The following is a 25687-nucleotide window of genomic DNA, read 5'->3' as shown; positions in this document are numbered from 1 at the left end:
GCACCCGCACCCCTCCCCAAAACGCGGTGCCCCCTTCCCGAGGCGGGGCTGCCAGGGTCTCCCAGTTTATTGCCAGATGTCGGGGCGGTCGGGGTTACACCAGACAAACGCTACAGAAGCGGTTAGTGAGCGAGGTGCCACCGGCCGGGGGGGGGGGGCCGGGACAGGACGTGGGGACGGACACCGGGACGTGGGGACGGACACCGGGGAGGGGCTGTCCCGCTTGCTTCCCCCCCACCCTCCCCCACCCTCCCCAGCCCACCCCCTCCCCCGGTGCCGCACGCCGCCCCCCCCCCCGTGTCGGGGACCCCCGTGGCCGCCCCGGCCCCGTGTCCCCGAGGAGCCCCGTCCCCACGGAGGGTGTGTGTGTGGGTGTGGGTGTGTGTGTGTGTGTGGGGGGGGTCCCGGGCGCGGGGCAGCGAGGGTGGGAGGCGGTGCTGGCATTATTGCTATGGCAGGCGGGAGCAGCGCGACCCTCCCCACGCTCAGATCACAGTCTCAAAGAGCGTCGTCTTCTCCTTGGGGGGCTCCGGGGCCAGGAGCTTGGCTTCGGCCTCGGGCGTCAGGTACTCCAGGTGGTGGTGGCCCCAGATCGGCGTGGTCAGGAGCTGCCAGCGCTGCGGGGACGGGATGGGGTCGGCACCGGGGCCACCGAGATGGGGGTGGCACGGGGCAGCCCCCCACCCACGGGGATGGGGTGGGGATGGGATGGAAATGGGGTTGGGAGAGGGGTGAGGGGGGCACGGGGATAAATATGAGATGGTGATGGGATGGGGACAGGGATGGGGATGGGATTGAGACAGGATTCAGCTGGAGGTGAGGAGGCAGTGGGGACAAGGATGGGATTCAGCATGGGACGGGACAGCGATGCCAGCAAGGACAGCGATGAGACCTGGGTAGTGGTGGGACGGAGACAGCGCAGGGGGCTGGAGTCACAGCGGGACGGGGACCGGGATGAGGATGATGAGGGAACCGCCTCACCTCACGCAGGGAACCTTTGCAGCGCAGGAGCTTGTAGAGGACAGTGCAGGGGATGCAGAGCATGGAGGACAGTGCCAGGACCCAGCCGATGGCGTCGCCCCACCAGGGGTACACGTACGTCTTGTTGTACGTCAGCGGCTTGTAGTTCACCACGTGGAACACGAAGATGCCCTGGGGCAGGGGGAAAGCGAGGTCCCGGCTGTGTCATCCCACACCCACGGGTGTCCCAGCACCCAGCACCCAGGGCCCTGCCGTGCCCCCAGCAGCCGCCGGGGGGAGCCCGGTGCCCGCGGTGCAGCGCGCACGGGACGCGCGCCCCGGTCCCAGCCCACGCGTGAGCGCGTCCCCGGCTCACCACGCAGACCAGCGGCGTCACCACGGCCCAGCACCACTTCATGAAGGGCAGGGGCCGGTAGCCGATCATGCGGGCCACGTCGTCCATGAAGCGGTCGGCGCCTGCGGGGACAGGGACGTGACAGCCGGGGCCCGTGGGGTGCCCGTGCCCGCCACCCGTCCCCGTCCCGTGGCCTCACCGTAGACCCAGGCAATGACCACGCACTCCCAGAAGGCCTGCCACAGCAGTGTGATCCCGCTGGCCGAGTAGTAGTCAAAGAGCTGGAACACGTACATGCCGCCCTGGGGGACGGGGACACGCGTCACCGGGCTGCGCCGCCGGTCCCAAACGTCCCCGAGAGCCCCCCGGCAGCACGGACACCCCGCGGGCCACGGGAGCTCCTGCCCCACGCCACGGGAGGGGACAGCACGGCGTCCCCACGGCTGCCCCGCGTCCCCACCTGTGTCACCATGGAGAGGTCGATGAGGCAGCAGACGACGCAGCAGAGCGCGGCGGTGAGCTCGCGGCGCAGCGAGCCGGCCCCCGGCTGGGGGAACAGGTCCAGGATGCCCGTGATGAAACCCTCCACACCGACAAACTGCGGCACACGGCGGGGCTCAGCGGGGGCGTGCGGCCCCGGCCCCGGCCCCGCGCCCATCCCCGCCGCCGTACCTGGCTGTCCAGCCCCAGCACCAGGAGCATGAAGAAGAAGAGCGTGGCCCACAGCGGGGACAAGGGCATCAGCGTCACGGCTTTGGGGTAGGCGATGAAGGCCAGCCCAGGGCCTGCGGGACAGCGGGGTCAGCGGTGCCAGCCCCACGGGGGGCACGGGACCGGCCGGCACCCCTCCGCCCACCACTCACCGGACTCGGCCACCTTGGAGATGTCCACGCCTTGCTCCGAGGCCATGAAGCCCAGCACGGAGAACACGACGAAGCCGGCGAAGAAGCTGGTGGAGCTGTTGATGACGGCCAGGATGTAGGCATCCCTGCAGGCAGAGAGGGTCACGGGGAGCCGGGGGGGCACCAGGGGGTGCCGGGGGCTCCCCACGAGGGCGGCACGGCCCTACCTGTAGCAGTTGTTGTGGAAGCGGTTGTAGCTGCCCAGCGCGGTCAGGGCGCCCAGCCCGATGGCGTAGGAGAAGAAGATTTGGGTGCCGGCGTCGATCCAGACCTGCGGCGCAGGGGGACCGTTGGGGGTGCCGGGGGGGCGCAGCGTGTGTCCCTGTCCCGGCCCCTCCCGGCCCTCGCCTCCCTCCCCCTGCCCTCACCTGCGCCTCGGCCAGCTTGGACCAGTCGGGTTTCAGGTAGTAGACGATGCCGCCCAGCGCCCCGGGCAGCGTCACGCCGTGGACCAGCAGCAGGATGAGGACCACGTAGGGGAAGAGCGCCGTGAAGTAGACGATCTGCGGAGGAGGAGGGGGTGCTGGTGAGCCCCAGCCCCCCCGGCCGGGCTGTGGGGCAGGGCTGTGGCTCTCTCATGCCGCAGGTGGCCCTGCTGAGACCGGCACCTGGGACACCCCCGGGTGCTGGTGGCACCCCCCGGGCGGACGTGGGACCGGCGGGGCCGTGGCGTGGGAGGAGGGGAGGGAGGCAGCACCGCAGCCCCCCCAGCGTTACCTTCCCCGTCGACTTGACGCCCTTCCAGATGCAGAAGTAGACGACGACCCAGGTGGTGACCAGGCAGAGAATCATCTGCCAGTTCATCTCCCCCGGCTCGCTGAGGTCCCCCGAGAGCCGCAGCACCTTGTTCCTGCACAGCGGGGCAGTGCTGAGCGCCGGCACATCCCCGGCCCCGCCGTGTCCCCGCCGTGTCCCCGCCGTGTCCCCGCACTCACTCCCAGAACTCGATGACGGGCGAGCGCTTGTTGGCCAGGTCGGTGCAGCTGAAGTTGAGGGTCCCGGCGGTGGCGGCGGCGGCGCTGGCGTTGGTGCTGGCGTTCCGGCACAGCTCCAGGTGGAAGAACTCGGCGCACTGCTCCGTGTTCCAGGCGTGGCCGCAGGTGGCCCAGGGCAGCGTGTCGGTCAGCGAGTGCACCAGGTAGAAGAGCCCCCACACCAGGATCATGATGTAGTAGGAGTTGCAGAAGAAGACGATCACCATGGAGGCCAAGCCCAGACCTGAAGCACCACCGGGACGTCAAGAGCCCGCGGGGGGCTGGCGCGGGGCCCAGCCCACCCACGGCGACCCAAACCCAGCGGGGACGGGCAGAGGGGGGAAGAAACCCGGGGCAGGACGGCGGTGACGGCTGGGGCTGGGACAGCGGTGACGGCTCGGGGCATGCGGGGAGCCCGGGGCAGGACGTGGTGAACCGCAGGAGGTGGGAGGAGGGAGGGGACCCGGCGGCGCTCGGGGGAAGCCGGTGGCGGCAGCCGGGGAGCCGCGGGGCAGGGCAGTGCGCCGCGGGGAGCTGCCACCCTTGGCCGGGGCGCCCACGGGACACGGGCAAGGTGCAGGCAGCAGGCAGGGCGTGGGCAGGGAGCCGCCGGCGGCAGCGCGCGGGCACGGTGCCGGGGGGCCCCTGGGCAGGGCCGGGGTGTGTGTGTGTGTGGGGGGGATTTAAAGGGCGGCGGGGTCCCGGCGGTACCTTTGAAGAGGGGGGCGATGTTCCAGGCGGCGATGCCCCCCTGCTTCATGAACTGCCCCAGGGCCACCTCCAGGAAGAAGACGGGGATGCCGCCCACGAAGACGATGAGCAGGTAGGGGATGAGGAAGACGCCTGGCACCGGGGAGGAGGAGGGTGTGTGTGTGGGGGGGTGGCACACGCGGGGCAGGCTCAGCCGCCCGCTGCCCCCCTCCCCGGTCCCCCCCGCGCCGCCCGCCGGGCGCAGCGAATGGCGAGCGGGCCTCCGCGCACTCCCCCTCGCCGCGCTGCCGATGTAGGTCAGGGCGGGCAGGTGCCGGGGGGCTCCCCGCAGCCCCGGACCCCCACGGGACCCCCAGCAGCCCCACGGGGCAGCCCGGCACGCACGCGGGCGGCCCCGTAACCCCTCCGGGGGCATCCCCACGGGCGGCAGGGCAGCGTGTGGGATGCGGGGTGCGCCCCCCCCCCCCCCCTTGATTTGCACCCCCCCAGCCCGTGCCGGGGTGCCGGCGGGGCTCACCTCCGCCGTTCTTGTAGCACAGGTAGGGGAAGCGCCAGACGTTGCCCAGCCCCACGGCGAAGCCCACGCAGGACATGATGAAGTCCATCTGCCGCGTCCACGTCTCCCGCTCGGGGGCGGCCGCTTTGGGGGGGCCGGGGGGCCCCACCAGCGGCGCCGTCACCGCCCGCTCCTCGCCCGCCGCGGGGGGCTCCGCGCCCTCTGCGGGGACAGGGGGGCCCACGCCGGCGGCACGGGCGCCCATGGGGTCGGTGGCAGGGGAAGGGCACCGGAGACTTGGGGTGGGGGGGGGCGGTGGGGGGGGGGGGAGGGCGCTCGCTGCCCCCCTCCCCTGCCCCCCGAGCCCCCCACTCCCACTCGGGCCGTGACGTCAGATGTCAGGCCGGCGCGTGACGTCACAATGCAGAGCGGTGACTCACCCCGCGGCGGCGGGAGGGGGCGCGCCGCGGTCGCGCGTGGCCGTGGGGTCCCCCCCCCCGCGCCTCCCCGCATCCCTCCCCGCGCGTCCCCGTCCCCCGTCCCCCTCCTCCCCACGCCCCCTCCCCGCTTTCCACCCCCGCCCCGCGCTTACCGGAGCCCGGCGGGGCGGCGGCGGCGGCGGCGTCGCGGCGCGGGGCGGCGGGCGGCTGCGGGGCGGCCGTGTCGGCGGGGACGGGGGGCATGGCGCGGGGGGCCGGGGACCGGGGGCGGCTCGGGGGCGGCTCCGTGCCCGGGGCGCTCAGAAGCAATCCACGAAGCACTTGAAGGTGAGTCGGAAGAACCTCATTGAGGGCGGCGGGGCGCGGCGGGGCGGGCCGGGCCGGGCGGGCGGCTCAGAGCCGGGCTGCGGGGCCGGCGCCGCGCGGCCGCTCCGGGGCTCTCTGCGCCGCGGCACCGGGCGGCGGCGGAGGCAGAGCCGGGCCGCGCCGCCCCCCGTGCGCCATTGGCCGCGCCGCCCGCCCGCGGCTTGCCGGGACTTGCAGTCTCGCCGCACCGGCACCGGCACCGGGGCGCGCCCGGGGCACGGGGCAATGGGGCGTCCCCGGCGGCGAGGGCGCAAAGCGCGCGGGGGGGCGCAGCGGGGACATAGGGCGCACTGAGGGCGCGCTGAGGGCACCGGGAATACCGGGGGACAGCGGGCAGTGAAGGCACTCCGCGACCGCGGGGAACTCCAGGACACCGGGCACTAAGTTTGCACTGAGGGCGTGGGGGATACCGGGGGACAGCGGGCACTGAAGGCACTCCGGGACCGTGGGGAACTCCGGGAGACACCGGGCACTACAGGTGCACCGTGGCCGTGGGGGACAGCAGAGGCCACCAAGCACTACGGGCTCACTGGGGCCGTAGGGAACAGCAGAGGACACGGGGCACTACAGGCACAGCGGGCACTACAGGCACATTGGGGCCGCAGGGCACGCCGGGCCATATAGAGCACCAGTTGACAGCAAAGGGCAGCAAGGCACACCAAGTGTCCACCGACACAGCAGGGTGTGCTGAGAGCCACGAGGCTCGGAGGGATGTCAGGTGACAGCAGGGAGCACCAGGGGACACGAGGCACACCAGACACCCTGGGCTGTGAGGAGCACGGGGGAGCAGCAGGTGCCACAGCACCCCAGGGGCCGCGGGGCCACGCAGCAGGCAGCGGAGGCGAGCGGAGTTCAGCGAGTTTAATGAGAGCAGGACAAGCCCCGACCCCCGCCCGCCCCCCCTCCTCCTCCCCGGTGCCCGGCCCGGCCCGCACCCCCCGGGGCGGGTGCCCGCGACGCCCTAGTCGACTTCTTCCATGCTGCTGTAGGAGGGGGCCGGGCGCTCGGCGGGGCTGGCGAAGCGCTCGGGGAGGCCTTCCGCGGCCAGCGCCGGGGCTCCTTCGGGGGCCAGGCCGGATCCGAACGGCACCGGGGTCAGTCCCTGCAAGCAGAAGGTGGCCGTGAGTTGGAGAGCGCGGCGCTGCCTGCCCCTCTCCTCCCGGCCAAGGCCCCGCAGAGCGGGCTCCTGGGTGAAGCGGGGCAGGGGGGAAGGCAGCGAGCCCGGAGCAGCCCCGGAGACCTGCCCGAGCGAGGAGAGCCAGGCTGCGGCACGCTCAGCCCAGCCCCGCTGCCGCTGCCTCGCCCTGTCCAGCACCGCTGCCCCCGGGCTGCCGCGGCGTGGGCTGGGTGGAACAGCGCCCCAGCACGGCACGGGGCCAGCAGCAGCGAGCCAGGGGGTGGGTGCTGACCCCTGCCTGGGTCTCACACGCAGTGCGGGGCTTCAGGGGGGTGTCCGGAGCCGGGACCCCCACCCGGAGGCAGGCAGGTGCAGGCAGCGGGCCCCGAGCCCCGGGCTGCAGCCCCAGCAGGAGCAGAGGTCACCCCAGAGGCGCCGGGCGCTGACTCAGCCCCACGAGGCCAACGCCGTGGGCGCGCGGGGGAAGCCACGGGCCGCGGGGCAGCAGACAATGAGGCGACTGTTCCAGGACAAGCAGTTCCTGACCGCAGGGCTCACCGCGCTGGGACCCGCGCGTGGGGAGCTGCAGGAGGGGCGTGGGGCTGAGGAGGGGGGAGCCGGGGGGCCCCTGCAGCCCGGCTCAACCCCCCCCTACCCTGTGAGGAAGGGGCCCCAGGCAGAAGTCCCGGAGAAGTGTGCTCCTGCTGAGCATCCTTCCTGAGACAGCCAAGGGCACTGCCGCCAGGACAGCAGCGGAGACGGAAAAGGAAGTCACAGGGCTCTGAAGTCACCTCGCAAACCCAAACAACGCCCGAGCACTGCTCAGCCAAGGGCAACACGTCTCAATGTCAGACACCGCTGGCGCTGCAGCCCTTGTCCCAGCCCCGCGGGACAGCGCGCCGCCGGCCCCCCAGCGCCCTGCACGTGCTGCAGCTGCTGTCCCACGGGCAGGGCCCCACGGGAGGGGCAGGTAGGGCTGTGCCCAGAGCCTGCTGCACCCAGCAGAGCCTAGGGCAGGGCTCCTGCAAGGGCTGGGGCCGCGGGGCCAGCACAGGGGGCTGGAGAGGGACACGAGCACAGGGAGGTTACGGGCAGCTGGTGGGGGGCTGGAGCTGGCTGTGGTACAGAGCCCGTGCCTGGAGCCGGGCTGCCATCAGACAGGAGAGGGGGGCCACGTCTCTTTGGAAAACCTGCCTTTATTAACACCCCCCCAGCACGCAGGAGAGCGACGCTGCCAGCACCGCCGCGAGACACCGCCCTCCTGCAGCCTGGGTCCTACCTGCCGGCCCTGGCCCCGCGCCTCTCCCGCAGCACAGAGCCCTCAGAACCGAGGTGCTGCCCCCAGCCCCACGCCGGGGCACACAGCAGAGACCCAGCCCCCCCTGGACGCAGGCAGGTGCAGCCCCCGCAGGTCCGTGCTTGCCACAGGTGTCCCAGCGCCGTCTGCCAGGCTCCCCCAGGGCTGCCTGGGTGCTGCTGAGCTCTCCGGGTGAGCAGGGAAGTTCATAAGCCCTTGGTGACGAGCCCATCCCGTCCCAGCACAAGGGACAACTGTGGCCCGGGGGACACATCTCGTGCCAGCTCTGGAGAACACGAGGCTCCTGAAGCAGCGCAGCGGCACGCGCAGCTGGACCGTGGACCGTGTCAGGGCATCCTGTCCTCGCAGCAGCCTCGGGGCAGGGCACTGCGCGTTCCCAGGAGTGAGCGGAGACAGGCGGCGTTCCCCGGGGCAGCGGCACTGTCCCTTCCTGAGCGGCACGTAGCCGTGGGGCCAGCCCTGCTCCGAGCAGGCAGCCAGGGCGAGGGAGGGCTGAGGGGATCCTGGTTCCGGGCTGTGCCTTGGCACGGCTGCGGGCCAGCCAGGCGGCCGTGCCAGCTGGCACGGGGGATGCCAGAGCAGACAGGCAGGAGCCGACGGCCCCACGCTTCCCTCGGCGAGGCCCGATGGTGCCCTCAGCGGGCGAGTCCTTCCCGGAGGGCTCTGTCCTGCCGCCTGACGTCTTCGTCGCGCGGCGTCCTGGCACGGCGCGTGCCCCGGCGGCCCCGCTCCTGCAGCTGGCTACGTGCCCGTGCCTATCTCCAGCGGGTCTGGTAAATGAGCGGGTAGAACACGTTGAGGAAGAGAGCCACGATTGCGGCCGTGGTGGCCAGGACGAAGTATCTGACGCAGCCTTCGTCCGGGTGCTGGGGGGTGCCCGGACTCCTCTTCTGGCCACGGGGCCTCCAGGAGTTTCTCGCAGGCCTTTGGGGAGCCTCGAGCTGCAGCTCTTGTTCTTCAGCCTCCAGTTCCTGCCAGATCAGAGAAGCCTGCGATGTGGAAACCTGCGTCAGCACTTGCAGAACACAACGGGCAACACCCCTCGCCATCCCCCGGGGCAGGCGGCTGCCTGCGAGCCCAGTCCCGTGCCCCACCAGCCCCCGCCTCCCCATGCAGCGCGGTCGCGCCCGCCCCTGCAACTCCTGGGGGCTGCCGGTGCTCGCGGCGCGGCCGGGGGCTGCCGGGCGGCGTCTTCGCAGGGCTGCAGGGAGCCGGCGGCTGGATCCCGGTGGAGTCGGAGCTCTGCTATTGGTGGATCCAGGCAGGCGAGGGGGTGGGCAGCAGCCAATCGGAGGCCGGCTGTGGTGATCCCAAGGGGATTGTTCAGGTGGCGGCCAATGGGGGCGTAGATCGGGGTAGGAGGCGCGGCGGCGGCACAACCAGTCCCAGCTCTCCTTCGGCGGGTGGGGATCCCTCCAGAGCCAATCGCAGCCCAGCTTCCCAGTGGATTCCTGCAGGCAGCCAATCGCAGCCCAGCCCTTCGCTGTGCCGGTGATCACGCGGGTGGCCAATCAGGACGCAGGTCTCCGAGGGCACTCAGGAAGGTGCAGGTGGTCCCGGGGGGTCGGGGACCCGCTCAGCCCCAGCACATCCAACACACGCCAGCACCACGCAGGATCCGGCGCTGCCAGCACCCCGATGGGCCCCGGGGGGATCCAGTGAGCTGCGGGGCACACGGTGAGCCCCGGCACCGCGGGGGCCTCCCACGGGCGGTGCAGTATGCATGGAGCAGCCTTGCTATGACCCAGGCCACCCGCAGCTCGTGGGGCAGCTCCGGGGCACTCACAGCCCCTCCTGGCCCCACAGGCAGCTCCGGGCCCCAGCTGGGAAGAAGAGCCGAGCCGCCCAACCCACAGCTGCGTGACGGCAGCCCGGGCTGGGCAAGAAAGCCCCAAGGGGCGCACGCGTTGGGCTGTGCCACAGCTGAGCATTGTCCTCAGCCCCCGGGGGGCCAGCACCGTGGAAAGGGCTGCAGCACAGCGACCCAGGGGAGCCTGGCAGGCAGGCGACGTGCTGCACCCCCACCCTAAGCCTTTGTTTTTTTTGACATTTCGGCAGAGAACAGTCCAACCAGTGCCCGTCGGTACGTGCTGGAAGTGCCCACCCCTCCCAGCCCGCCCTGCAGCACAGCTCGCTCCGGCAGGTTTCTCGTCAGCACCTTGCGGAGGCTTGCAGGCCTCTGGCTTGGTGCTGGCAGCTGCCTTTTCTGCACCCAGCGTGGCCCTGGGCTGGGTCCCAGCAGAAAGCGTCCCCCACCCTGCCCCGAGGAGGCTGCTTCCTGGTGCAGCCAGCTCCTGATCTGCTGCTCTCAGTCCTTCCCGGCGCAGTGCAGAGCCCGGCTCCCTCCTGCTCTGATGCCCCAGCGCAGCTCTGTGCCCTCCCACCAGCGCTCCCAGCCCCGTGGCTGGAACCAACTCTCCCACCGTCCCTTTGGGATGCACCCATCCCAAGATCACGGCCGCAACAGGACAAGTCAGACCCCACAGCCCAGCTGGCACAAGCTCTTCAGTCTCAAGGAGAGGCAGGCACCAAACCACGACTGCGCCGGGCTCTGCGGGGCCCTGCAGGCGGGCGCATGCACGTTTCAAGGCTCTGCGGCTCCTTCGGCGCTGGGAGGGACGCGAGCTCTCACCTGACTGGCAGCAGCTTCGGCAGAGGGGGTGCGCTCGGCTCGGTGGTCTGGGGGGTGCCCGGGCAGGGGTCTCTCCACAGGAGAGTTCCTCCGTCGGTAGAAGAGGACGTAGGCGTATCTGGTTACCACCTGGCTCTCGTCCACGGTGGTGACTGTGCTGTCATCGAAGAGCCGCCAGCCTGAGAGGAGAGAAGGGTTAAGCAAGGAGAGCGTCGCCAGCTGCGGGGGAAGGAAAGGGGGGCGGTGAGGGCAGCTGATCCTCACCCACGTCACTGCGCTGGCTGTTCTTGTCGTTGGGCAGGCGGGCGTACGCCGTGTAGTGCCCGCCGATCATGCCTCCGTAGTGGTTGATCACAGCGTACAGGTCATACATGGGCAGCTGCTGCTCGCCCTTCCGGCCGATGCAGAACTTGCTCAGGTCCAGGCTCCTAGGGAGGGACGAGGGGACGGTCAGGGAGAGGCCAGGCGGCGGGGCAGCACCCGCAGCGCCGTCCCCAGATCGTCCCCCGAGCTCTCACCGGACGGGGAAGTCCACCATGTCGTTGATCTTGTCCCTCCAAATAAAGCTGCGGAAGGAGAAGCGCTTGAGCTGGATGATGAGGACGTTGGGCAGGCGCCACAGCATCAGCTGCTTGGAGGCCTCGCGGTGCTGCTTGCACTTGGGGCAGTACCTGCGGGAAGCGCGTGCTCGTTACCAACGTGGGGAGAGCCTCGGGTGTCTGCGCCCCGCACCGCGCTCCCCCACGCGTGGATCGGGGGGAGCAGTGAGGGACATCTCCGCCCCCCCTGCCACGGGCAGGCCAGCACAGCCCCACGGAGCGCTGGCGTGGCTCCCTGCTGGCTCCTGGCCTCCCTCCCCAGCACGCAGCCCAGCATTCCTGGCTGCCAGGAGAAAGGGCGTGCAGGAGCGGGCAGCTCCCGGGAAACCCCCGCTGCTGCCTGGGCCCGCGGGCTGGAACGCGCTGCGCCGCCGTCCTCACCACGCTTCCTCCGGGGCCAGGACTTCGGGCTTGGTGAAGAGGTTGAGGCACTGCTCCAGGGTGAAGTGGCCAGCCCGCGCCGCTTCGCTGGCTGAGCCCGGGTCTTCCACGCACTCCAGCTCCTTGGACTCCACCAGCACGAACTCCTTGAGGCGCTCGTTGTTCTTCCACACCAGGGCCAGGGAGCAGTCGTCTGTCAGCTCCAGGGGGGCGTCACCTGTCGGGGGGGGGCACACCTCACACCACTGCCCCCTGGCCAGGCCACGCCGCCCTGCCTGGACTAGGAGCAGCCCTGCCCAGCCCAGATGGGTAGGATAAACATGCAGCAGGGCCAGGAGGGCACAAATATCCCTGCCAGGTTCCCCAGCCCAGGGTGGCAGCGCCCCACAACCAGTGTGAGAAGTGCTCCTGGCAGTGTCTACATGACCAGCATCTGTTCAGACAGGTGACCCAGCCACAGAGATCACTGTCCCTCTGTGGGTGCAGGGGGTTGAGGGGAACAGGTCTGTTTGCTCAGGGGAACAGGCGCATCGTGCCTGAGAATTGCTTCCAGGCAGCAGGCACCAGCTCCCGTGCCTGACACAGCTTTTATTGTCCTGGGACCAACAGCTCTCTGGGCCAGGAGCCTCTCGCTCCCTGGCCAGGAAGATCCACCACCACTCTCTCTGCCAGAAGCCACGAGGGAAGAAATGGGATCTCCCCGGGGCTCTGGGCTCACCTTTATCTTCCAGCTTGTACTCTTTGTTGGCGGCATCGATCTTGTTGATGTAGAACTGCGTGGCGCGGGCGCTCAGCGAGTCTGGAGTGTGCTGGTACCCAGGGATGGCAGCTGCGGACAGGCAGGGACAGATCTTTGGTGGCACTGCCCGCCCGCCCTGCGTAGGGGCCAAGAATTCGCAGTGCCCCCACCCCCACCTCACATGCTACGGCCTTGCAGGGACACAACCACGTGCCCAGTGTCCTTGACTATTTTTAGCAGGCGCCTGCCCCTGGCAAGCTGCGCTCCCTCTGCCTGCCTGCCTTGCCCCTTCTCTGCACATTGCTGCCATCCTGAGACGAGTGGCTGGAAACGTGACAGCCGGGCGGCCAAGCGCGAGAGGCTGCTCCCGTGCAGCTGAGTCAGAGCGAGGGAAATGAGGGAAACGAGGGAAACGAGGCGCTCACAGCCCCCAGGGGCTCAGCCTCCCACGGGACTCTGGCAGCCCCTGCCTCCCCGCCCCTCTCCCGCAACAGCCCGGCCTCCTCCCAAGTCAGGGCTTTGCTGTGCCGCACGGGCTCTGCCAGGGCAGGGCAGAGCGTGGGCTGGCAGGCATTCCAGGTGGGGCAGCGCCGCCAAAACACGGCTCCCACGGCCTCCAGGATGCCTGCAGGGGTCTCCGGACCAAGCCACGTGGAGAACACAGATGGGGCGGCCTCCCACCACAGCAGGGAAGGAGAATTGCTCCCTGTCTTTCCCGGGGGCCCTCTGGGCTCCTGGCACAGAGAGGGTTAGCACTGCAGCACCTCTTACCTTCGGGTTTGAGGGCTCTCTCATAGGACGGCTCCTTCTCGCAGCAGCTGTCGCCCTGCGACTCCACGTGCTCGGAGAAGCCGGAATCCAAGCTCAGCAGGGAACTCCTGGCTGCCAGGACCTTGCTGCGGACGGTGCTGCTGTCACCCAGCTCTGGATGCAGCTCGGGCACGGCCGGCGAGAGCGGGGGCTCCTGCAGGAGGCCGGACGCCCTGTCCCCGTCCCCCAGCTCGGGGGCAGAGGTGGCGGCTGTGCAGCTGCTCTTGGCCAGGGGCTCCGGCTTGTCGGGGAGCAGCGGCTGCAGCCCCTGCTCTGGTGACATCCGCCCCAGCTGGAAGGGAGGCTGGAACACGCTGACCGAGTACCTGGGCAAGGAGGGGACGGTCACGGCAGGCCGGGCACGGGGCTGGGCTGGGGTCAGGCAGGAGCAGCCCCCCCCCTTCCCTGCCCCCTCACCTCGCGTAGCCCTCCAGCAGCTGGGCCAGGCGGGCGTAGGTGAGGCGGGACTCCGGCACGCTGATGAGGAAGGGGAAACCGATGTTCTCAGGGCGGCACAAAGCCTTGTGGTCTGGCCAGTGTGTCTTCTGGCATGCCCTGTAACACACACAGCCCCCGTGAGCCCGGCGGGAGCTCAGTAAGGCTGGAGGGGTGCAGCTGGGGTGAGGGGAGCGCTCAGAGCCAGACTGGCTCCGTCCCAAAGGCCGGGCCCATCCCACCCCCTCCCCGTGGGTTGAGCTCTCCCGTCAGAGCAGGAGACCCTCCCTGCCTCCCCGGCAGGCACCCAGCCAACTCACACGTTGCAGTAACCGACTCGGTAGCACCTCGTGCAGCGCCTGAGCTTCTCTTCCTCTGACAGCTGCTTCTTCTGGCAGGCTGCACACTTGGCGACGGGGACGCTGGGTACCTGCGGACGCTGCAGGAGAAAGAACCCCGTTGGGCATGGGAGGGCACCTGGGCAGGGTAAGGCAGGCTCGGCAGGCCCTTGGTATGTCACCCTGGTATGTCAGCCCTTTGTGCAAGCCCTTCTGTTACTCTCCCCATCTCGTTCAGCCTCCCTGAGCGCCTCCCCCCTGCTCACCTGCTGGACCTGCAGCTCCACGACCCGCTCCTTGGCCAGCTCTGGGGACAGCACCTCGAAGCAGAGCAGCAGGTCCGTGGGGCAGACCGTGTCGAGACAGTGGGACGGCAGGAACATGCGGTGAAAGCGATTCTTGATCACCTGCCAGGAAAGCAGTGGAACGGAGCCATGTGAGGGCTGCCTCGTGCTCAGAGGGCCGCCCTGCTCTTCCTCTCCCTAGGAAGGCACAGATCTGAGCCCCCTCGTGAACTGTGGGGACAGCAGCACCACGGGGATGCTGTGCTCTGCTCACCACCCCACCAGGGTGGCACCGCTTGCCCAGCTGCTGTGGCCCTGCCCTGCTGAGCAGGGATCTACCCGGCAGCACCCAGCACACGACACTGCCACCCGTGGACAAAATCCCCCCGTGGAAAAGGGGCTGCTGATGGCAACGCTTTCTGTGGGCGACCCAGGGGCACCCACAAGAGCAGCCCATCGCTTCCTGGCCAGCTGGAGCCCTCTCACCTCTGCCAGGCGCAGGTTCTCTGGTTTCACACGCACGCTGTGGGCCACCGAGTCAAGTACCTCCATGGCACTGGAGTTCTCCTTGCTGATACTCACGAGGAACTGCCACGAAGAAAGCGCCCCGTTAGTGATGCCACACCAAGGCACGTGGGCCTTGGCTTCGCACGAGGCTCAGCCCGCTGGCACCGGACCCGTGGCACCTCCAAGAGCCCTCTCAGGCTACCTCCCCAGGACAGTCAGGGTCCTTTACCTTGATAGGTTTCTTGTGCGGCTCCTTTGCAAAGTAGTAGACAGTCAGCACCTTCTGCTTCTGGGGGAGGGGCACGGGGAGGTACAGGAAGGGGTCGAAGGTGATGGACACCTGCAGGCATGAAAGCACGCTCAGTACTGGGAGCTGCTTGTGGCTGAGATCAGCAGGGCAGCGGTCCCAGCAGGCCTGAGAGCTGCCCCTGCCCTGTGACTCGTGCTCTGAGGGTCTACGAGTGGGGGCTGGAGCCTGAGGCACAGCCAGGACAGAGGCAGGGCCTCCAGAGCTGCCCTACCTTGGAACAGACTGGGCACACCAGCTTGGATTTGTACTGGCCCTGGAATAGGTCCACAATGAAGGAGTCATTCCTCATCTTGTGTCGCTGCCAAGCCTCCTCAGCTACCACCTGCAGGGAGAAAGGGCTCAGCGCCGCCCTAAATCACAGGGGACGGGGCTGCCGTGCAGCACCCAGCGCTCCCAGGTGCATCTTTACCTCATCGGGCCTCCCATCCGAGTCGACGGTCTCTGTGTAGGGCTTGTTCTGGATGCGGTTGAGATCCTCGTGCAGGCCGTCCAGCAGGAAGGCCATGAACTCCTGAGCATCGTGCTGGGCGTAGCCAGTGAACTGGCTGGCCTTGCTGGCCACGATCGCCTGGGGGAGCACAGCCGTCAGCCCTGCTGGCCCCACGCACAAACAAACCTGCACCCACCCCGCTCACAGAGCACCAGGACAGCCCGGGGCCCTCAGGGGAGCGCTGGGAACCCCCAGCTGAGGAGCAGCCGGCAGCTCCTGGGGAGCTTCGGTGCCTACCTTGAGTTTAGAGGGCTGGAAGGCATGGTGAGTGCCCTTCCACAGCGCCCGCAGCAGCATGGCAAAGCCGATGGCCAGGCGGCCCCCCGTCCCCAGCGGGTTGTTGTAGTTGATTTCCGACTCGAAGGACCGATCTGTAAGAGATGGAGGAGAGCGAGGGTGGCTGAAATGTCCCCGGGGCTGGGCTCTGCTGGGCTCCAGGCGTGTGCTCACCGTGGAAGTAATCGCGCAGCTCCCGGGTGTTGGACAGCGACTGGATGACGCTGTTCATGAAGCAGGTGTTGCCCAGGTTCACCAGCCCCGTGAAGCCGGGCAGGCACACCTTCTTCTTCTCGTCCTCATCCTCGTCGTCCTCCACGCTCTCGGTGCTCACGGGGCTGTGCGTCATGGGGGGCACCATGCAGGTCGGTTTGGGCTGTCAAAGCAGAGCCGGGTGTGAGGGTGCTGCGCGCCAGGGGTCTTTGGGAACACCGCAGGAACCTGACTAACCGAGGCACCCCGCAGACAGGGCTGGTCTGGAGCCACACACCACCTCCCACCAGGATCGGGACAGCCAGGACAACTGCTGTCCCCAGTTCTGCCAGGAGCACCGCCACCTCCAGAACAGTTTGCTGCCCCCCACTTGCCCCCCAGCCAGGTGAAACACGGCACAGCTCCACTCACCGAGGGGATGTGAGGCTCTTGCTTCACCGCCACGTGTTCTGGGGCCGTACGGGCTGCCACACCGTCCAGACCCCCATCCTCGACGCGTGGCTTCTCTTTGTCGCTGGCTCGGGCTTCCTCTTTGCTGGACAGGGGGTGCTGGTTACTGCCCGGGGGGGTCTTATCCAGAGGGGTAGGGCCTGTAGGCATGGCAACCTTTGCACCACCCACTGCACCTTAAAAAGGGGGAAGGGTGGGCCTGTGGTTAGCAGCACCGCGGGCTGCCCACGGCAGGGCTGAGCTGCTCAGCCCATGCTCACACGCGCACGCAGGCTCTTGCCCACCCCTCTTCCAAGTGAGGGAGGGGAGCAGCAGTGCCCTTCCCCAGCACTTGGCCCACCTGCCCCGCACCCACTCATCCCTCTCCCTCCCCACCACCCCGTGCCAGAGGGCCCGGTGCCATGCAGGCACTGCTGGAGGTGAGGAAGGCGCCCAGCAGGCGGGTAGCACGAGGAGAAGGCAGGGTGCAGACCTCGTGTGGCCGGAGCCTCCAGCCCGCCCCAGCGCTGGCTCTGGCGTTTCTTCAGACAGACATCAATGCGAGACACCGTGAAGTTGTACGTGCACTGGTCCGGCTCAATGAGGTTCCTGCAAGACAGGCAGCAAGTGAGGAGTGCCCCAGACTCCCCAGCAGCTTCAAAGATGCTAAAAAGCCTCTGTTGGGTAGGGCCACAGCCTCCTGACTAGCGTCAACCCCAAGGGGGCCTTCATCAAGCAGGACAGACGTCCCCAAGCCCATGCACACAGCACACAGAGGGCCCCATTCCCAACAGATCCATTCTGCCCAGCCCCACATGCCCCCTCTAGCAGGACACCCCAGCAGAGCGCACACAGGCTGGTCTGGCTCTGCCCACGAGAGCTCCAGATCAGGCTGCGGGCAGACTGCAGGCAAGGAAGCGCTGGGATTTCCTTCTCTGCAACCATCCCAGGTCTGGAGCACCTGGTGCAGCACGGTGTGAGAAATGCAGATCGTGGCTGCGAGCCCAGCTGCTGAAGTGATTGTGCCCTGCACAGAGCGGCCAGCTGGGACCGGTTCCTGCTCCAGTTCTCAGCTCCCTCACCCCGGTGCTGGCTGGAAATCTGGGACCATACCTGAGCTTCACCTGCCACCGGAACACCGTGTGGGGCCCGCAACCAGGGTGGAGGCGAAGGAAGTTTACGTCGCTGCAAAGAAATCAGAAACAAGTGAGAAGAGGTGAACAAACAGAGCGGCCTGGCTGCAACCAGGAGCTCTGCATCAGCTTGGTGCCATCCCAAGGCGTGCTCGTACCTCGTCTGGAACACCAATGTGAAGTCTTGCTCCCGAAACAAAACCTTGGAAGTCTCCTTGTGAATCTCTTTCACGTAGACGTGCACCACCACCAGGTCATTGCCTTTCTCATATGAGTCATTCTTGACAAAGGTCAGGCTCACAAAAGGCTCTGGCTCTGAGCAAGGAAAGCCACGGGGAGAGGTTACCCTCCTTGCAAGCACGTCCTTCCCAACCAGACCAGCCTAGGGACACCCGTGGGCTCCGGCCACTCACCATCAGCTGCTGCTTCCAGAGCCACGTCGTCCTTGGACCAGTCCCTCTTCTCACCGTCCCTGCCCAGGGGAGGGGTGGCTGCAGGGATGGCCTTGGAGCTCTCCCCCAGGACGGCCGCGCAGTCCCGGCCCCGCGAGGCCTCGGCGGGGCTGCTCGGCTGCAGGACTCTCTTCTCCACACAGGTGGCAACGCGGTGGGGGAACACCTCTGTGGTGGCTGCAAGAGGTGGCATCTCCACGGGAACGGTCTCCTTGGCCAAAACTACAGCCTTTTGAGGAAAAAGGAAGCGGTGAAGAAGAGACAACTTCACTGCCATGTGCTCCAGCCAGGCAGGCACAGCCTCACCGTGCCCACACATCCCACCTGCCCCGCTTGGACCTCTGAGCTCCACAGCCTCAGCCCAGCGATTGCAGGTTCCCCCTGCCTGGGGCAGTGTTAGTTACCAGGCCCTGGACTGTATTTTGTCCCATCCTCCACCACAGCCAGGCCCAAAGCAGCCCTCAGCACCACCCAAGGCGCCCAGGAGCCCATCTCATCCCGCAGGGCCGTGCCTCTACACGAGGGCTGGGGGAGCACGGACCAGCCAGGTCCTCAGGTACCTTCTCCAGTGGTGGTGCGAGGTCAGCCAGGGCCGTGGGCGCATCGCCCTGGCCGGCTCTGCCGTTGCGACGGCTGCCAGCCCTCCCGCCGTGCCCCTTGCTGGGCTCCACGCTGCCGGTGACTCTGGCATTGGGCTCGTCTTCGGTTGGAGCCACTTTGAGGTAAACTGCCCGCTTGGCACTCGGGCCACTCTGCGTCCCTGGGCTGGCTGGGCTTTTCCCTCCCAGGGCCTCGCTTCTTCCCTGAGCGCGCTTGGGGTTGGAGGGCTCCCGCCGGGTCCTCGGTGGCTCTGTGCTTTCAGCCCGGGGCTCTTCTGGGGCCAGCTCTGCAGCAGCAGCCTTCTCCTTCCCGTTCTCCCAGCACATGGCCCCTTTGGCCAGCTCTTTGGATCCATCCTTCCTTCTCTTCTGTCAAAAGCAGGGCAGCACAGAGGGGAGATGTGCAGGCAGCTCTTTGCAGCGCCTGACCCTCACCGCCCCTTCCCTCAGCCAGCTCTGCCAGGCTGCCCACAGTCCCCCAAAAGGCAGAGCTCCCCCCTCCTCTTACCAGAAGCGAAGTCCAGGTGTGAAGCGGGATCTTCTTCTGAAGCACCAGCTGCAGGAAGTTGCCCTTCTTGCACTGGACCTTGCTGCAGGAGCCCTCGATCTCCTCGTAGAACTGACAGCTCCACTGGCGCCCATCTGCAGTCAAAGAGGGCCGGCACCTCAGGCAGCAGTCCACCCAACCCACGGCCCTCTTTCACCTGCCCCAGGGGCCAGAAGAGCGCTCGCCCAGAGCCAGAGAGGCCGCAGGCAGGCTGCCACCACACCCCAGGAGCCTTCAGGGTAACGCCAGCTCCCTGGGGCTTGCTTTGTACATCTGGCTGGCCTCCTTCCCGGAGGGAAGGCCCTGTGTCTCCCTGCCCCAGGGGCACAGACACTTTTCCAAGGGATACCCAGCACCGACTCGATCTCCCCAGCGAGCAGGGGACAGCCGCAGGCAGCACGGCAGCGGGCACCTGTTCGCTTGGCAGAGAGGAGCCGGATCCTGCCCCCCAGCCCTCCACCCTTCTTCTTTTACGCTGCTCTCCTATCAGCCTGGCTGGAGCAGTGCCAGCTGACAGCAGGGCATTGCCTCTGAAGGAAAGGTTTCGTGCTGGCCTGGAGCAGCCCCACATCCAGCCCGCAGCCACGCCAAGCCCTGCTGGAAAAATATTTGCTCTGCTGCCCATACCTGGCAGTTTGACCACGCAGTCGGTGTCGGTGAAAGCGGCATCCACGTCCTCCACCTTCAGAGCCCCGCTGCCCAAGTTCAGCTTGACAATGATCTCGTCAGCGTTCTGCTTCCAGTCCAGCAGCAGCTCTGCGAGAGGGAGGAAAGCGTTAACGCCAGTCCGGGGCACGAGGCCACGGCGCACACACACCTGGGCAGGGGAGCACGAGCCCGGACGCACGTCTGCTTGAAGGAGGTCAGCACGGAGGACACGGAGCATGCCAACAAACCGAGGCACTTGGAACCCGCTCTTATCAGGCCACGAACGAGGGCCTGAGCACGTGTTGCAGCAGGTCAGGTGCATCCCAGTGGGAACCAGAGAGATCAGAAGGCAGAAAGGCTTGGCCCAGTCACGTGCAGCGCCACGGCTGGGAAGAAGGGGCGGCTCCTGCCAGCTACAAAGCAATCGCTGCTTTCCCAGGGAACGAGGAAGCCGCAGAATTTACTCTGGGGGATTCAAGTGGACTCTGACCACAACCAGAAATTGCCACTTCCCTTTGCATATGCAAATCGGGCAGCTCAGTTGCAGTCATCAAGAGCACTGTACTCCTGCCAGGTAGGCGCCACTAACGCGGCTGAAACACGGGTGGGCCAGCCAGCATGGCAAAAGCATCTCGTCCAGGGAAAAAAAACAGTACAGCAGCATCCCTCCCTGCACACACAGCCCCATCAGGTGTCTGCCAGGCTCCAGGGCTGGCCAGGTGGCATCCTAAAATCTCCAAAGGCAAAAAAAAAAAAAAAAAAAGCTGACGTTTCCTTCATTGCCATTTGGTTTAGTTCCACTTTCTGTGTCACGATGGGGCTCTGCTCTGCCCGTCTCAAGGTGGGGACGTGGAGCCAAAGCAAAAACAGTCAGCAGCACCTGATGGGTGACGTGGCCAGGGACCTTTCCACCCAGAAACCAGCGGGAGGATGCTGGCAACAAAGATATCCCGGGGCTGTGCTCAGGGGCACCGTGACACCCGGGCCAGGAGCCGCCTGCCACGTGCCCCGGGGCCTCTCCTTTGCAGAGGGCCCTGCCCACCACACGTGCCCTGCTCTGGGGAGGCTGCACCCTGTTAGGAGGAGCACGGGGCGAGGGAGCACTCGGGTTAGTTCTGCTGAACGCCAGAGCACAGGGCAACGACAAGGTGAGAGCTCCGGGTCCCTTGGCAAGGGCGCTCGGTGGCCATGCACTGGCAGCCAGCTCACACCTCCACTTACCCTCCTCCGAGTCCCTCTCCTGGGGGGTCTCAGCCTGCTCGGGCTCAGGGCGAGACACTGGTGGGCAGAGAAGCAGAGCGCAGGTGGGTCTGTTGTTCTGGCACCTCAGAGCACGGGCTGGCACTCCGACACCCCAAATATCACACAGCGCCAGACCTCTGCCCAGGATTTCCATTCTGCACGCGCTGCTCGTTTCCTTCCTCTGCCCCTTCCACCTCCCCTACAGCCCCGAGCCCTGCCCGCAGCAAGCCAGACCCCACAACGGGTGCCGTGCCCCCCACTCCTCTGCAGTGGGAGCAAAACAACCTCGCTGCGCCGGGCAGGCAGCGCTGCTTCGAGGCATGTCTGGCTGCGGAGCTTGTGGTAACTGGGCTGCGAGCCCTGCCAAGTCTCTGCTGGGCCACAGAGGAGAGGCTCTGCCTTGATCCTACACAGAGAGCCCGGTGTTTGGTTGTGCTCAAACCCATCCTGCTGTAAGGAGAGAACCTGGCAGCCCAGCTGCACTTTAACATTCCCACTGCTGCGCAGCCTGCCAGCAGCCAGGGCTAAAACTTCCTTGAGCTCAGGCCGGGGAACCGAGCAGGTCCCGATTAGGACCTGACACTTAATCTCTGCTCCCTGCAGAATTACCTCTGAGAGCCAGCAGCGTCTCAGGGTCAGCTCCACCCGCACAGGGCGCTGTGCTGACAGGCAAAGGGTGTCAACGTGACAGCACCTTGTCCTGAAGCACACAACCAGTGACAACGGGAGCTGTGGTCTCCACCCCAGAACACCCACAAGGCTGTTGCTGCCCTCCTTGGCAGGCTCCAGAGCAGCAGGAAATCTCCCTCGACCACTGCAGCTGCTGGTGGAGCCCCTGTTACACTGCACAAAGGGGAGGGAAGCAGCACAGCCCACACCACAGCCCCCACGAGGGCAGGAGCCCCTCCATGCCGGGTGTGGGTGCCCCAGGAGGCAGCACAGCCCCTGCAGCGAGAGGAGGCAGCGGCGCTCTGCTCGCAGCGCCCTGGGGTTTCGCCCTGGGGAGCGTTCCAGCAGAGCTGGGTAAGCGCTCTTTTACCTTGGCCTATAAATCACCGGGTTATTTTGAGGCTGCAGCAGTCGGAACGCGGCGGGCACAGAATCCCAGCCATTTGCCAGGGCCACTGCTGGAGGAGGAACCCGTGCCGCCTCCTGCCCGCAGGCGCTGCCCGCCCAGCGCAGCAGCCCGCACCCGGAGCACTTTTTGTCATCGGATCCGCAGCGGCCGGGGAGGGAACTGCTGCAGAGCGCCCGTTTCGGCGCCTCGCCTTGCCGTGAAGGTGAGGCAACAGCCCCACCCGCAGGCCCTGCGCCCGCCTGTGGCACCCAGGCTGGGGAGCAGAAGCACGTCCAGCTGCGAGGGCACCTGCAGGGCTGCGGGCTGCTCCCCCTAGCCCAAAGCAGCGACTGGAAACAGCCACCGTCAGCTCCAGGCTTCAGCTGAGGGCAGGGAGCCGACCTCCCTCACATCCCTGGGGCTAAGCAGCACCCAAAGAAAGGAGGTTACAGGTCCAAGGAGGACACCGTGCCAAAGAGGATCCCGTGGCAGGGTTACAGGAAGCGATTAGTTAAATCTGCTTAGCCCGGCAGATGGCTGCAGGATCCCACCCCAGGGGGCCGAGAAACCATCATGTGGGGGCTCTCACCTTCCTTGCTCTCCTGGTTGGCTCGGTCCTTCTGCTTCTTCTTGTTGGTGGCGTCGTCCAAGCCCCGAGACACTCTCCTCTGGCCGGGGGCATTGGTGCTACTGGACATCTTCAGCCGTTTGGAGGACACAAACGGCCCGCCGGGGTCGGTGATGGAGTCTGGGTCAGGGGTGCGACGTTTTCTTCCTGGCCCAGCTATCTTGGCGACTCTCTGTGGTCAAACTCTCTGGCAAGGAACTAGTGGCCTAAAGAGAGGAGAGAGCAGGCGTGGCAGGAGGAGCAGGCAGAGGAGGCCCAATGACATCAGGACCCTGCTCCCTGCCCCGGCACCGGGCCCTGCGGGACCAATGCCCTCGTGTGACCTGCGGGGAAAGCCCCGCTGGGCGCAGGCACCCCCCTCACCGCAGCTGCTGCAGCGCTTGCTGCCAAAATGAGGGCTCCTCCAAGCCCCCAGCACACAACCAGCAGCCCCCTGTACGTGGCACATGCTACAAACCCTGAAAACAATCGTAACACTCGTGGCTCCTGCCACAACAGCACCCAGGGGAGCAGGGGGGTGAAGGGAGCCCCGAACCATACAAGCCAGCCCCCGGGGTCAGCCGGGACAGCCTGGCTCGGGGCACGGGGCAGGTCAGCAGCTATTTCGGTCAGGCAGTGCCCGTGTGAGAGGCCGGCTACGGGAGAGAGAACCGCCCTAAGAAGGAAGCGGGGGGGGAGCAGCAGCAGCAGCAGCAGGCCCGGGCCGCTCTCTCCCCCGTGCCAGAGGCGAGCAAACCTCCCTGGCACGGCCCGAGCTCCTCCCTCCGCCCACCAGCACCTTGCATATTCATCTCCCGCCGGCTTTACAGACAGCGCCAGCAGGGCCCGGCTGGAAACAAGACACCCGCGCTCGGCGTGCCTGGAGAGAGGGCCGGGCGTGCCCCCCCCGGCAGGGTCTGCGAGCGGCAGCACCCAGCGCCCGGCTGCTCTGCTTCAGGTGCTCGGGACAGAGCGGAGCTGCCGCGGCCTCCCGGAGCTGTCCCCGTGGAGACGGAGGCAGCAGAGGGCTGGGAAGGTGTCCCTGAGCCCTGCTGAGCTGTACCTGGCTCCCCTGCAGCGGGAGCAGCCGTCCCCCGTCACCCCTGTGCCTGCACGGACCTGGTGGCCCCTCTCGGGAGTGTCCCCAGCGCCGTTTGTGTTCCAGAAACCCCCGTGGCAACGAGCGGCCACAAACCTTGAGTCACAGCCACCAGCCCCCAGAGGGAGGTGACGGCACGCTCCCACGGCTGGGGCAGCCCGGCCCCACAGCAGGCTCTGCTCCCAGAGTGTTTCTCTTTAGGCCAACCTGTCCCAGCCACCGAGAACCCCCCAAACCAACTCCAAAGCTCGAGGGCTGGGTGCCCCCTGAGTGCCCCAAAACCCCACAGCAGGGTGGCCTGAAACAACCTGGGAAGGGGATGCTGAGCGAGACCATGCAGTCAGCCCAAAGAGGGGAGGGAGCAGACATGGGACAGCAGCAGCACACCCTGAAGGCTCCGGGTCTCACTGTGAGGCAGCAGCACCACGGGTTCTGGCCTCACCAGGGGACCAGAAGGGACCTGGCAGCTGCAAACACCGCTGGGCTGAGCGGGGCCGGGCCCTCTGGCATTAGTCCCCGCTAATGGCACTGTGGGACAGCGACAAAACGATTCCCAGGGTGCCGAACGCTCCGCCAGGCTTGGCAACCGCCGGCGAGCTGCGCCCGCTGCATGGCTTTTGTTTCTAGGGGGAAACCTCAGAGGGGCAGGAAACGAGAAGCAGCCGCAGGGCCGGGCCCCGCTGCCTCCAGAGGCGGGGTGCGAGGCGGGACGGTGACAGCCAGCCCCGAGCGGGGTCCCGCGGGCTGAGGGGGGCTGCCGGGACCGCGGGTTCTCTTCTGGGGAAGCCGCTCGCTGCCCCCGGTGTAACGGGGCTGGCAGCAGCCCGGGGCTGTTGCGGGAGCCTCAGGGCTTCATTCAAGCGCCAGCAAAGCCCCGGTTGCTCTCCCCACGGCGGACACCCCCCGGGAGCAGCGGGCAGGCAGCAGCGGGGCTCAGCACCCCGGTGCCCCAGCCGCAGGGCTCCTGGCGCTGCCGTTACCGGGAGCTCAGCCCCGAGGCTCAACCCCCCGGGCACCGCACGCGGGGACAGCCCGGCCGCGGGGCCGCCTCCCCGCGCCCCGCCCCGCTCCGCCCCGCACCTTTTGTCCCGGCACCGCGAGCACGGAACCGGGGCCGCCTCCCCGCCACCAACGGGGCCGGTAACGGCTGCGGCTGGGGCCGGGGCTGGGGCAGCACCGGGCACGGCCCCTCCCCGCTCCCCGCCCCCCCCCCCCGGTGCCCGCGGCCTGCTCCCGGCCGCGCCTCACCGAGCGGCACCCGGCGGCCGCGGGGCTGAGCGGGGAGGCCGGCGGCGGGGAGAGGCGGCTCCGCCCGCCCCGTGCACCCCTCCCCGTCCCGTTCCCGGTCCCGGTCCCGTTCCCGGCCCCGTTGGCGGTGCCGGCCCCGCCCCGCCCCCACTCACGGCCCCGCCGCTCCGCCCCGCCCCGCGCGGCCGGCACCGAAGTTCCGAGCGGGCCCCGCTCCGGAGACAGGCCCCGAGCCCCGTGACGCACTTCCGGAAGCCGGCGGGCGGCCCCACGTGACGAGGGAGCGCGTAGGGGAAGGGAACGGGGGCGGGGTCACGTGACGAGGGAGCCCCGGGGCCCGCTCGGCTCCGCGGCCCCGCCCCCGCGGCGCCATGGAGACGGCGCCCGCCGTGACGTCATCGCCGCGCTGCCGCGGGGAGACGCCCACAAGGGCGGGGCCCGGCCCCCGGGGCGTCGCCATGGCAACGGGGCGGCCTGCTGCGGCCTGCGGGGCACAGCGCCTGGCCACAGGGCCACCAGCACTGCCATGGCCCACAGTGTCACCTAACATGGCCCCAGTGCCACCAGCTCCACTGTGTTCCCAGTGCCACCAGCCCTGACATGTCCCCAGTGTCATCTGTCATGTCCCCAATGTCATGTGCCCTGTCCCCCAGTGCCACCAGCCCTGCCCTGTCCCCTAGGGTCATCTAATATGTCCCCCAGTGCCATCAGCCTTGCCGTACCCCCTAGTGTCGTTTGCCATGTCCCCTGGTGCCACCAGCCCTGCTGTGTTCTCCAGTGTCACCCATCTTGCAAAGTCCCGCAGTGTCACCTGCCCTGTCCCCATGTGTCACCAGTCCTGCTGTGTCCTCAGTGTCACCTGCCATGTCCCCAGTGTCGCCAGTCCTGCCCTGTCCCCAGCCACCCCACAGCCCTCACACACAATGTGTCACCTGTCCCCCACACCAGACCCTCCATCACAGCCCCTCAGACA

The 25687-nt window shown here is 68.0% G+C and overlaps 2 protein-coding genes across 6 annotated transcripts; both read right to left on the bottom strand.

The window, feature by feature from the left end:
• Positions 1 to 316: 316 nt before the first annotated feature.
• SLC6A8 (solute carrier family 6 member 8) lies at positions 317 to 4620 on the bottom strand. Its single transcript, XM_032194331.1, has 13 exons — positions 4420 to 4620; positions 3903 to 4034; positions 3153 to 3435; positions 2935 to 3067; positions 2586 to 2720; positions 2385 to 2488; positions 2179 to 2303; positions 1988 to 2100; positions 1776 to 1913; positions 1515 to 1617; positions 1337 to 1437; positions 982 to 1152; positions 317 to 617 (listed from the first exon to the last, which is right to left on the bottom strand). Exons 1-13 carry the CDS (start codon positions 4505 to 4507, stop codon positions 486 to 488), a joined length of 1758 nt encoding a protein of 585 aa, XP_032050222.1. The 5' UTR covers positions 4508 to 4620; the 3' UTR covers positions 317 to 485.
• A 1444-nt stretch (positions 4621 to 6064) lies between these two features.
• On the bottom strand, positions 6065 to 24948 carry USP19 (ubiquitin specific peptidase 19). 5 transcript variants are annotated; one of them, XM_032194191.1, is made up of 26 exons: positions 24870 to 24948; positions 22350 to 22594; positions 19441 to 19569; positions 18775 to 18908; positions 18228 to 18635; positions 17629 to 17896; positions 17374 to 17530; positions 17196 to 17267; positions 16576 to 16691; positions 16065 to 16279; positions 15615 to 15816; positions 15402 to 15535; positions 15084 to 15242; positions 14886 to 14996; positions 14594 to 14704; positions 14344 to 14445; positions 13840 to 13980; positions 13556 to 13674; positions 13218 to 13355; positions 12762 to 13126; positions 11970 to 12080; positions 11252 to 11468; positions 10790 to 10942; positions 10536 to 10699; positions 10272 to 10450; positions 6065 to 6306 (listed from the first exon to the last, which is right to left on the bottom strand). In XM_032194191.1, the coding sequence occupies exons 2-26, from the start codon at positions 22456 to 22458 to the stop codon at positions 6166 to 6168; spliced, it is 4155 nt and encodes a 1384-aa protein (XP_032050082.1). In that variant the 5' UTR covers positions 22459 to 22594; positions 24870 to 24948; the 3' UTR covers positions 6065 to 6165. The 5 variants fall into 5 exon arrangements, with proteins under 5 accessions (XP_032050082.1, XP_032050083.1, XP_032050078.1 ...); XM_032194192.1 differs by having other exon boundaries at positions 16065 to 16273; XM_032194187.1 differs by lacking the exon at positions 6065 to 6306 and adding an exon at positions 7741 to 8610.
• Positions 24949 to 25687: the final 739 nt, after the last annotated feature.

The sequence above is a fragment of the Aythya fuligula genome, chromosome 10, assembly GCF_009819795.1.
Source record: "Aythya fuligula isolate bAytFul2 chromosome 10, bAytFul2.pri, whole genome shotgun sequence".
In the NCBI taxonomy this organism is placed as follows: domain Eukaryota; kingdom Metazoa; phylum Chordata; class Aves; order Anseriformes; family Anatidae; genus Aythya; species Aythya fuligula.
This window is presented reverse-complemented; position numbering and strand designations above follow the sequence as displayed.

What these genes read in the sequence shown, in the direction of transcription:
- SLC6A8 (XM_032194331.1), bottom strand. Translation starts at nt 4,507, where the DNA reads ATGGACTTCATCATGTCCTGCGTGGGCTTCGCCGTGGGGCTGGGCAAC. An exon ending in GCGTCAAGTCGACGGGGAAG is followed by an intron (nt 2,721 to 2,934) that starts GTAACGCTGGGG and finishes CCTCCTCCGCAG; the next exon opens with ATCGTCTACTTCACGGCGCT. An exon ending in TGCTGGGGCTGGACAGCCAG is followed by an intron (nt 1,914 to 1,987) that starts GTACGGCGGCGG and finishes CGTGTGCCGCAG; the next exon opens with TTTGTCGGTGTGGAGGGTTT.
- USP19 (XM_032194187.1), bottom strand. Translation starts at nt 22,458, where the DNA reads ATGTCCAGTAGCACCAATGCCCCCGGCCAGAGGAGAGTGTCTCGGGGC. An exon ending in TGTGCCCAGTCTGTTCCAAG is followed by an intron (nt 14,705 to 14,885) that starts GTAGGGCAGCTC and finishes TCATGCCTGCAG; the next exon opens with GTGTCCATCACCTTCGACCC. An exon ending in TGGAGCTGCAGGTCCAGCAG is followed by an intron (nt 13,675 to 13,839) that starts GTGAGCAGGGGG and finishes TTTCTCCTGCAG; the next exon opens with CGTCCGCAGGTACCCAGCGT.